Source organism: Simochromis diagramma, unplaced genomic scaffold (assembly GCF_900408965.1).
Source record: "Simochromis diagramma unplaced genomic scaffold, fSimDia1.1 OVJJ01000293.1, whole genome shotgun sequence".
Taxonomy (NCBI): Eukaryota; Metazoa; Chordata; class Actinopteri; order Cichliformes; family Cichlidae; genus Simochromis; species Simochromis diagramma.
Window position 1 is genome coordinate 287,851 of NW_024386801.1, and position 11,753 is coordinate 299,603.

At 42.4% G+C, this 11,753-nt stretch overlaps 1 protein-coding gene across 1 annotated transcript; it reads right to left on the reverse strand.

Annotated features, from left to right (window-relative positions):
• Positions 1-635: 635 nt before the first annotated feature.
• Positions 636-10,566, reverse strand: e2f4 (E2F transcription factor 4). Its single transcript, XM_040024956.1, has 11 exons — positions 9,968-10,566; positions 8,183-8,292; positions 7,306-7,467; positions 4,103-4,146; positions 3,953-4,017; positions 3,683-3,871; positions 3,515-3,584; positions 3,195-3,341; positions 3,047-3,082; positions 2,790-2,834; positions 636-2,435 (listed from the first exon to the last, which is right to left on the reverse strand). The coding sequence occupies exons 1-11, from the start codon at positions 10,130-10,132 to the stop codon at positions 2,320-2,322; spliced, it is 1,149 nt and encodes a 382-aa protein (XP_039880890.1). The 5' UTR covers positions 10,133-10,566; the 3' UTR covers positions 636-2,319.
• Positions 10,567-11,753: the final 1,187 nt, after the last annotated feature.

Below are 11,753 nucleotides of genomic sequence, written 5' to 3' on the forward strand. Positions count from 1 at the left end.
GTCGTTGCTGCTTATGGTGACTTCTATCATATTTCTTTCACATTTCTTCACTAGCACATAAAATTGAATTCAAAGTTCCGGTGGCGTACAGCTGGTTACAGCCGCCCCCTGCTGTCGCCTCATTGTCCAGCAGAAAGACTTCTGTTTGTATCAGGATTAATGTCAGAAAAAAGGGAAGCAGAAAGACCTTCCTGTCCTGCTAAAGTGCTATCAAGATATTGATTATGTTCCCCTTATATGCGAAATACTTTCCCCACAGATTTTCTGCCTTTGTTTACAGATGACAGTAAAATTGACACAAAATGCGAGGAGGAAGATAACCGGGAGTGAGAGCCAACAGGAAGCTCATAAAATGGGATGTATGTTTATCAAATGGCTGCTATGACTCACAGTTTCTCTACTTTCATCACAATGTGCAGAAGCTTTAAAGGCCATATGGCAGATACATAATAGAAGGATACTCTACGCAGATGGTCCACTATGTGTTGACCAGTAGAGTCTAAGGTCTGAGAGCTTACTTACTTTTATCCTTCAACAGTTCCTCATAATCAGGTTACCAGTTACAGTTGGAATGAAATCAAGTGTGTACTGTAAGAAACGACCAGTAAGTAACAAGCCACTCAAAAACATGCAAATAATATTTAAGTGTTTATTGTGTTCCATTTGATGCAACTACAGCTTAGCAATTGTGATCCTGTTAAAAACTGACTGCATACTCGAGTCTTACATGGATACAATTTGTTCAGCGACCACTGCTGGAACCCCGGCGGCTCACGACACTTCCAAAAACACAAAAACTGGATATCGACCGAAGAGAGGATGAGTAGCAACCAGTCTGTCCACAGTGACGTCAAAAGTGCAACGACGGGAAAGGATGCTTTGCTGAAGCAGGTTTTGTCGATAAATTTCTTGAGTAGCTCCGAATCAGTGGCAAGAATCCTGTAATAATATATCTAGCTGGTATAAAAAATAAATGCTATTCTATACAAGCAGTAGAGGGAGATATACACAGTACATACTGTACAAACACACGTCTTCCAGGGTAAAACAGGATGTTACACAATGAAATGATTTTACAGAAGAAAGCACTTACGTGTCCTTTGCGCAGAGAGAATAAACTAAGGTGAAAGGTGTCATTTAGAGTGATGGGCAGATTTTCTGCTTACAACAAAAACCATTAAAACTACAGAAAAAGGGATCTGTGCCACATATACACTTAAAAAAAGGATAATTCAAGAAATACACGTTTCACTGCAGCAATAAAAAAGTACATCAAAAATGCCTTTTACATACAAATGATGGCATTCATATACATACGTTATGAGTGAAAGAAGTCATTTTGGAAGGAGAGGGGAGTTTGTCCTCTGACAAACAGGAGTTAATGACTAAAGTGAGCCCGATTTTCTTAAAAAAGGAGAAAATTGCAAGTTTAGAAGCACTAGTACCAGCTTGAAGTCAGTTTTACAGCGAAGTTTACAGAAGATTTTTGATTTTAGCAAGCACCAAGTTTTACCGTTTAATTAAATGATGTTTTTTGGTCCATGATTCCTTGTATCACAAATTTAAATAGGCTTAGTTTTGCATTAAGATCATGAAACTGGTACAAAAAACACTCGAACTCTGAAGGATTTGAAAATGTCCCATTATGCTAAAGAAAGCAGTTCATATAAGATTACATGGTATGATTAACTGAGTGTGGCGACTTGGTTTACCTGCAAATGATTTCTCTGAAGTTTTAATGCGCTGGTAATACAAAATATATATTCTCTATGTACATGAGGACAGTGCATTTTAACCAGCTCTGTTTGGACTCAGTGAAGTCATGCATGAACTTAGCGTGCCATGACTTTTAACCTGATAGTAAAAGGTTTCTCTTAAATCCCGGAGACTTCTGACTTAAGAGATCGGTCTATACAAAAACACACTCACAGACACACAAGCACACTCGCATCAAGTGTGCCCACGCGCTCTTGCTCACAAGCACGCGGGAAGCCGATACACAAACGTGACCCCTCATGATACATAAAAATCCCCCAAAAATATAATTCCGACTCTTTTTTCCTTGGAAAATCGGTAAGTAAAACGTTTTGTTCTCGCCTGTGTTTCTTCAGGAGGCGGCACGTGGAGCTGCTATCAGAGCTCAGCTGGAGCTCATCGTGTCAGTGCAGAGGTGCCCTTAAATGCTCCTCAGATGGGGATGGCTTTCCTGCACCTCCTCCCGCCTCCACCGTCACAGAGAGGGAGGGGCAAAACTCGGATAAAATGAGGGTAGATTATATTTGGGCCAACTGTTTCCTGCTCTGACGACAATCTCGGAGGTCAGAGGTTGAGAATGGGGACGTCAAACAGGTCACACAGACCTTCTGTCTCGTCCAGGTTGTATATGTAGTCGTGGTCACTGGGTGGAGGTGACAGGCGAAGGAGAGGAGAGAACACTGGGGGTGAAAGAGAGAAACACATGAGACCTATTATAGAGAACTGAGATCAGGCACCTTACAGCGTGGTATAAATTAGAAATACACAAGCAAATCATTTTTTCCAAAAATCCTTCACTGCGATTTCCTTCTTCTCCAACAGCTCGACATTCAATTCCAAACAGAACGCAGATAATTGTAGAGTCATGTCAACAGTTGAGCTCAACTGGTTCTCGAGGGATAAATGATGCTTTCGTCCAAATGAGCCCAAACACGTTCGGGCTAAGATTTTCCTGCACAAACGCTCCACTTTGGAATCTTTCTGGGAATACCTGAAAAATACAAATATCCCAGCTCGTCTGTAGGCAAACATACCTTCTGATGACATCAAGTCCTCCAGCAGGTCACCACTCATGATCTCTGTCAGAGGAACAATAAAATCAAGAGACATTTTTAAAGCACCAAGTCTGCAGGAGAATGAAGACAAGTGGCCTGCATCAGCAGAAACGTTCCTAAGGAAACGTCAACTTCTGCAAGAAGCCAGAACGTCACGATCTGGTAAATATTTCCCAAACACTCGTTCAATGTACAGCAACCAATAATGTAGCTACGTAAGCTCAGGAGAAGTTTACCTTTTGTTGGGTCAAACATTTCAGAGAAGTCCAGCACTACAGAGAAAAGACAAAAAATAAATAATAATAATAAAAACAAAACAGTGTTGCAGGCAACTGTAACCAAGCCTTTATTACACCAAAATGGCAGAACAGGGGTAACACTCACACTCAGATGGACCTGACTTCATTGGTTCGAATCCTGCAGAGGCAGAAGACGACGTGGGACCGTCCAGAGAGGCGGACGACTGCAGCTGCTGAGTAACTGCAGCGGGCGTTTCGGTTGTTGGGCTGAGCGCTGTGGTGGCTGTCACCTCTGAGATAAAGGCAAGAATCACACAACAAAAACACAGTTTGACATAATGTTGGACAAAATGTGAACCACGATAGGAAACAGTGTGGGTGTTGAGAGAAAACGTTCCAGGCGCCATTTGTTACAACCAATTTTCCCCGTGTGGGACAATTAAAAGATTACTCGATTCTCCTTACCCGTTGCTGTCTGGATGGCCGATGTGATAGGAGCTGTTTTTGTGGGAGGAGCAACAGCTGTTTTAGGGACCTGCAGAGGAAACAAACAAAGGTGGTCCAGTACTCTAGTATAAGATCACTGTTCTTATTATTGGCACTTCAGACTCACTAAACAAAGAGAAAATGGACCTGTGTGGTGGCAGTGGGCAACTGGGAGGTAGGTGTTGGAGCTGGGAGGTTCTGTAGGACGTCATCTGGAGGAGGAACGGGCAAAACAACGGGAGAGGCACTGGAGGGGTCTTTATTGACCAATAAAACTTCAATGGGACCAGATGTACTTTTAAGACGGATCTGGTATTTTCGCTGTCCGTTGAGAACCTGCACACACGCACAGTCGGAGACGTGAGCGAAACAACAACCGGACCCGAGAGAGGAAAATCCACTACAGACGTCACTTACAGATTCTGGTATGGGCACCTCTAGCTGTGTGCCTATTGGAGCACGGATGGCGAGGAGAGTGTCACCTGTGGAAGGAGGTGGCGAGTGAGAACAGTTGCTTTTGAGTGAAAGAGCGAAATGCCTGCAAATCCAAGCGTGCGAAACAATTACCTTTAAATGCTCCACAGAGATCTTCGTGCTTTACATAGGCCATAGTATGAATGTGTTAAGTGCAGCAGCAACCACATCTGGCACACAAACTCACGTGTTCTCAACAGCACACCTTCGTACACAAACACTAACAATGACTGACAGACATTTAATGAGTATTTGACAGAGTTCAAGTTTAAGCTTGAAAGAAAAACCCTTACATCTGTAACTAAACTGCATATTTATTAGACGCCCTCAGAAAGTCCCGGAACACCTTGTGACATCATTAGGAGAATTTCCTCAGACATTAAAAGTCTCCGTCTTGGACCACGGAAGAAATGCTTCACCTGTAATTCATACTCTCTGAAGACCTTTGAACACTAATATAGAGGGTTATGGATGTCTTTCATTATGCTGCAGCTCACTGTGCAATGCAGACACGAGTCCGACTGTAGTCCAACCTACCAGTCCAAGGTTTGGACACGCCTTCTCATTTAATAATTTTTGTTTATTTTTACTACTTCCTACATTTTATATAAATACTGAAGACATCAAATATATGAAGCAAGACTTATGGAATTATGTAGCAAAGGAAAAGCTGATAAATAACTCTAAATGTGTCTTATATTTTAGATTCCTGCAAGCAGCCGCCCTTTGCTTTGTTGACAGCGCTGCAAACACTCGGCCTTCTCTCAACGAGCTTCATGATGTCGTCACCTGAGATGGTTTCACTCCACAGGTGTGCCTGTCAGCGATCATTTGTGGAATTTGTTGCCTTCTTCATGGGGTTGGGACCATCAGGTGTGTTGTGCACAGCTGACAGCCCTATTTGAAAACTGTTAGGATTCATATTATGACAAGACCCAATCAGCTAAGTAAAGAGAAACAACAGCCCATCATTACTTTAAGAACTGAAGGTCAGTCAGTCCAGGAAACACTAAAACTCTGAATGTGTCCCCCAAAACCATCAAGACTACGATCAAACTGTCTGACATGAGGACGCCCCAGGAAAGGAAGACCAAGAGTCACATCTGCTGCTGAGGATACATTCATCCGAGTCACCAGCCTCAGAAATCATTAACAGCAGCTCAGATTAGAGCCCAGATAGATGCCGCACAGAGCTCCAGTAGCAGACACATCTCTACATGTTCAGAGCAGACTGTGTGAATCAGGCCTTTATGGTCAAATAGCTGCTGAGAAACCACGACTAAGGAAAAGCAACAAGCAGAAGAGATTTGTTTGGGCCAAGAAACACAAGGACTGGACGTTAGACCAGCGGTACCCAACCCCCGGGTCACGGACCGGTATCGGTCCGTGAGTCACTTGGTGCAAAGGTGGAGCATGAAGGAGGAGGTGTGATGGTGTGGGGGGGCTTTGCTGGTGACACTGTTGGGGATTTATTCAAAACTGAAGGCACACTGAGCCAGCATGGCTACCACAGCATCCTGCAGCAACATGCCATCCCATCATTTATTTTTAACAGAGCAATGACCCCAAACACACCTCCAGGCTGTGTCTGGGCTATTTGACTAAGAAGGAGAGAGATGCAGTGATGTGTCAGATGGCCTGGCCTCCATAGTCACCTAAACCCAGTGGAGATGGTTTGGGATGAGATGGAGCGCAGAGGAAGGCAAAGGACCAACAAGTGCTCAGCATCTCTGTGAACTCCTTCAAGACTGCTGGAAACCATTTCAGGTGACGACCTGATGAAGCTCACGGAGAGAAGGCCAAGAGTGAGCAAAGCAAAGGGCTGTTAGGAAGGATCTGAAATATAAAACATGTTCTGAGTTAGTTCACACTTCTTTCCTTTAGTACTTAATTCCAAGGTGTTCATTCATAGTTTTGATGCTTTCAGTCAGAATCTACAATGTAAATAAAAATAAAGAAAAACCATTAATGATAAGCGGTGCCCAAACTTTTGACTGGCAGTGTATGCCAATACCCACAGCTGAATCAAGCCAGATCTTTGGCATTGCTCAGAGTAACATTTATGAACCTGCAGCATTATAAAGAACAACAAAATAAACTACCACAGTTATGCAGATGACACACAAATATATATCACAATGTCACCAGGAGACCGAGGCCCTGTACAGGCTCTTGGTAAATGCATTGAGGAAATCAATGACTGGTTGTGCCACAATTTTCTCCAGCTAAACAAAAACAAAACTGAGGTAATAGTCTTTGGCGCCAAAGAAAAACGATTACAGGTCACCAGAGAACTTCAATCTTCAACACCTAAAAACCACAAACCAGGCGAGAAATGTGGGTGTAGTGATGGATGCAGACCTAAACTTAGAAAAACACATTAAGACAATAACAAAGTCAGCTTACTATCACCTCAAGAATATTTCAAGGATCCAAGATCTGATGTCTCAACAGGACCTGGAAAAACTAGTCCATGCATTCATCTTTAGCAGGCTTGATTACTGTAACAGCATCTTTACAGGTCTACCTAAAACATCAGTCAGACAACTACAGCTCATTCAGAACTCTGCTGCTCGAGTCCTCACTAAGACCAAAAAAGTGGACCACATCAGTCCAGCTCTGAGGTCCTTACACTGGCTGCCTGTCCGTCAGAGGATAGACTTTAAAGTCCTGATGCTGGTCTATAAAGCTCTGAATGGTTTAGGACCAAAATACATCAGTGACCTCCTGACCCAGTATGAACCTTCCAGATCCCTCAGGTCATCTGGATCCGGTCTTTTATCAGTTCCCAGAGTCAGAACCAGACACGGAGAAGCTGCATTCAGCTTTTATGCTCCTTATATCTGGAACAAACTCCCAGAAAGCCTCAGATCAGCTGAAACACTCAGTTTATTTAAATCCAGGTTGAAGACTCACCTGTTCTCAGCTGCATTTGAATAAAGCACCAAATCCACACTTTTAAGCTTAAATTTCAAAACCTACATTTTACTACTGATTTTATCTGCTGTTTTTTGCTTTTTATTTGTTTTTGTTTTCAATGTCTCTGTAAAGCACTTTGAATCACCTTGTTGCTGAATTGTGCTATAGAAATAAACCTGCCTTGCAGTACCCACTAGTTCTCTCACACAGGTATGCACTAGATCTGACACTGCTCTAATTAAATACTAGAAAACACAAAATGAATGTACAATCTAACAAGCAGCTTCAAGAGCAATAAAGCCATCGTGTTAAAGCATCCCTGACCACAGGACAGACCACTTCCAGCTAAAACCCACAGACTGTGCAGTGAAGGATATGGGCTGTTGTTGGAGTCATCTGTCACGTTCTTGATGCTTTGCTGGACCCAGACTCTCTGCTGGTCCAGCTCGTGTTCCCGAAGGGCCAGGTCATCGAGCTCCGCCTTCAGATCAATCAGCTTATCGGCTATCTCTCTGGTGTTGCACCCTGGACCAACACCCCTAAAACACAACGGTAATAGCATGTTTATGTACAGAGAGGAGATAAAGACGCCTTCATGCACACACAAAACTCTTGGCCACTGATCATGTTTTTTATTAGAGCCTGGACTCTCAGATTCACATTAATTTGCCCGAACCTGAAAGATTTGAAAATTTCAGGAAGTTTACTTATGCGTAATTAAAGCTTTGATATTCTTTTCTCTCCTCAGTAAAATGAAATGTTAATGTATATTATCAGCTTACATATGTGGGGCTATCCTAGAAGTTGCAGCTACGGTAGACGGGGTCTTTCTATTATTCAGGCGGTGTTATTGTAACTCAGGTGGCATTTATAGTGCATATGGTCTGTGGTCAGTCCTACAGCCCTCATGAGTTATGCCAACTGAGAGTCTGAATGTGCACTCTTCAGTTCATTAGTCATTCCTGTCCCGTTACCACGAAGCTAAAGCCATGAGAGCGTCTTCCATGAAACGCAAACATGCAAAGAATAACACCAACAGGCACCACAGTCCGCAGGTTCTCACCTACTGCCCCGCCTCTCTCTGCATCTGTAGCACGTGCCTCTTGTGCAGAGTGGAAGGTTTGGGAGTGATGCAAGTTCTTGCAAAACATTTATGGTTTCAAATAGCTTGTACCATCATTACCTAAGCACATCATCCTTCTGTCATGAAAGCCCTGTCAATCGCTTGAAGAACAAAATGAAATGTGGACTTACTTCCATTGAATACTATTTTTGGACTTCTTCTCTATCAGCCCAATACCTTCCAGCACGTTAGTGATGTCATAGATACGCCGTTTCTGACGCACAGCCAAGGTGTCTGCCGCCTGAAAGACAAGAAAAATTCATTTAAAACACAGACGACAGCACTTATGTAGCTAACGCATAGACAGGGACTGTGGTATCTAGGCCAACAGGTGCCCTGCAACAAAAAACTTTTAAAGTCACACCAAAAATGGTGGCACAATTTTAACTTCCTTCCTTTCTAGCCCAAATCATCTGATGTGCAACATGCTAACATTAACCATATGGCAAGTGCTGATACTGTAAGCCCACGCGTTATCGTCAGGGCCTGTGGCTAAAGTGGACTCATGGAAGTTCCTTAATGACAGCTCTATTTGAAAATTCACGTAACATAAATTCATATACATTCCCAACATAAAATGCTTCACCCTGCAACACGCAAATGGCCTTTCAATTATTTTATTTATTTATTTTCAGCCTAAAAATCAGGGGAGAAAATTGTTTTTTGGCACCAAACTAATTTCTGTCAGTTTTTTCGTAATGGCTCCATATCTCAATAACAGGATCCCTGGAAAAATGAAGAAAAAAAGTCCTTTGTTGTGTGAAAGTTACAGAGTATAACTACACAACTACAGAATGAATCAGTAAATTTGCTTCATTATCATAGCATTTTTGCACTACCTCCAAGCACTTTGCTCTCCATTGTGTGCCTTTCTATTGTTTTATTTATAGACTGTATACATCTCTTCTGTTTGCCATTTATTCCTGATGTCTTTACTAACATATACAGAATTTTGTTGTAAATGTACAATGACAATAAAAGGGCTATTTTATTCCATTCTATTCTAATAAACTGGTGAAAATTAAAGTTGAGGAGACAGGGAGGGGGAAAGGGGGGTTGGCACTTTATCAGCATTGCACAGTGCTGCTGCGAGTGTCAAAAGCTATGAAGCCAATCTATCTGCTAAGACCCAGCAGCCACTGTGATACAGTCCAAGTAATGCTTGGCTGGTCAGGCTGCCTTCTGGTTCACTGGTTTAAGAAAACATGAATGGCAGTTTGGTGAAAGGCTTCTATTTATAACACAAGCTGAGAAGTTTGGTTTTCACTTTAAAAACACGTTTTAAACTTTACGACTTTGAAGCCAAATAGTATAAATGGTACAATATTAGACTTTTCAGACTGTAGTTCTATTTATAAGTACAGAAGAGCACAATTATCAAGTACCCAGTTACTTATGGTTAATCTAAAAGCAGCTCATTATGTAATATCAGAAGCGCTTATAACAAGGATGGTGACTGAATGCACTGTCCTTTAGGACACATGCTCTCCGAGTAGCTGCGGGGAAACTAACACAGTGAATGCATGTCGTTAAGTGACAAAGACGTTATCAATCAGAGAAAATTTGTTCATGTGTGAAGATGCAGCAGGGTCGAGTCAAAAGAAGGCGACAAAAGCTGACCCACTTTTTAAACTTTGAATCTGCAGGGGGCAGAGTCTGAAAAGTTGACCGGTGTTCTCAAAGTTCACTTGTTGTCTTTGCTCAGTTCTCTAGCTAAAAACTTGAAAGCAACATTTAAGTTGCGTTTGAAAGTAACCCGGGTGTATTGAAACTGCAGTGCCACGAAAGAAAACCGTTCGAATTAGCCTGTCATACAGCTAGGCTAGGCTAACCAGCTAGCGAAAGTGTAACGACAGCGGACAGGCTCCAAATGACATGTGCTAGCTAACAACAAAGACCCCGGGTTGCATGCTCACAGCTTTTAGGTCCAGCACCCCGTCCTTCGCCTCCTGTAGTAAAGTCACAAACTTGGTCGTGAGCAGCCCCAGGCTCTTTTCGTGCCTGCTCGGGGTCTGCGGCTGCAGCGAGTCCCCCACAGCTACCAGGTCGCCTCTGTTACTGGCCGACTCCAGCTCCATCATCACTCGGGACCAGCTCCGTACTTCCCCCTGCCTCCCCGACCAAATCCAGCCAGCGAGCCCAGGAAAGCACGCCCAGTCAGATAAGCAGAAGGCCGGGATAGCACGACGGCGTTCAAATGTGCTGGTGTAACCCGCGTTTCTCCAATTTATTGCCCCAAATCAAGCCGAGCAGGCTGAACACGGTAATTCAATGAGCGAACAGTCGGCGGAGAGCCGTTGGCCACGCGAGGTATGACGGGACGGTTCAATCATTCAAGGGAGTGTCTGCGAAAACTCCATCGTCAAAGAGCGTGGAATAAAGCGACAGCGCCAAGACTTGTAAAGTCATTACATTGTTTCTAGTGCGCCGTTCTATTGTTCGCAATTAAAGGTTAATTTGCAAATTCCTTTCGCTGTTATTTTCGTTTACAGCTACAACACTGAGTTTTTCCGGATTAATGTAGTAGTGCTAGTTTCAGACGCACCCTTACTGACTCAAACTTGAAGAAAACACACGCACGCGTCAAAGCACGTACACGCCTACGCTAGTTTGCGTGCGCGCGGGCAATTACTTTCTAGGATAGTAGAGTATTTAGAATGATTTAGAATTAAGAAGTCCTTTAAAACTACACACACACAAATATCTTCATATATGTTATATAAATAAATAACATAAGTTGCCCCACAGACTGCACACAGCGCTCACCGGATTCATTCGACATATTTTTAGTCTGCATATTAAATGTACAATCTTGTGTTTTTTATATATTAAACGCGCTTGTACACGTATCAGTGATTCATATTCTAGTATTTATCATTTGACTCTTCATGGCAGCTGACCAAATTCAAATGTTTATCTGCTAAAAAAGATCATGTGGTTGAAAACATTAGGGAAAGGCGTGGTGTACTTCTCCTTTTCTGTCGGCATGCTGGTTTTGTACACTGCAGATTGTTCATTTGAATGTTTTGGTTTACCACCAACTTAGACAAGCCTCTTATACAAAGTCCAAGCTGACGTTTATAGTCGTGTGAAATTTTTTTTAATCCCTTCCTGATTTCTTAGTAGTAAATTCAACAAAATCAGTGTTTGAATGATTAATATTTTATTAAGGAGTAAAAAAACGCTATGCAAACTTACACGTCCCTCTGTATATACAATAAAATAAAATAAAATAAAATAAATAAAAAAATCATTCTCTAATTCCCTTGGCTAATGAGAGTCATTATCTACAAATGGAGAAAACTTGGAATAGTGGTGAAATGCAGGCCCTAGTTAAGATCGGTGACCACCCGTTGCTGATCAAAAGTAAAACAAGAGTCATCTCACCACATTTGGAGAGAAAAAAAGGACTGATGAGACAAAAGTTGAACTTTTTGGAAGGTTTGGATCATAAAAGAGATCATCATACCACCCATTAAGCGTGGTGGTGGTAGTCTGTTGGTCTGAAGCTGCTTTGCTGCTTCGGGACCTGAATTACTTGCTGTAAGTGATGGAACAATAAATTCTCTCCCTAACAGAAAAGACTGAGGAAAAGTGTTTGCCCATCGGTTCATGTTATGAAGCTCAAGCGCAGTTGGAATTCGCAGGGGAACAATGATCTGAAACACACCAGTCAGTCCACCTCTGAATAGCTCAATAAAT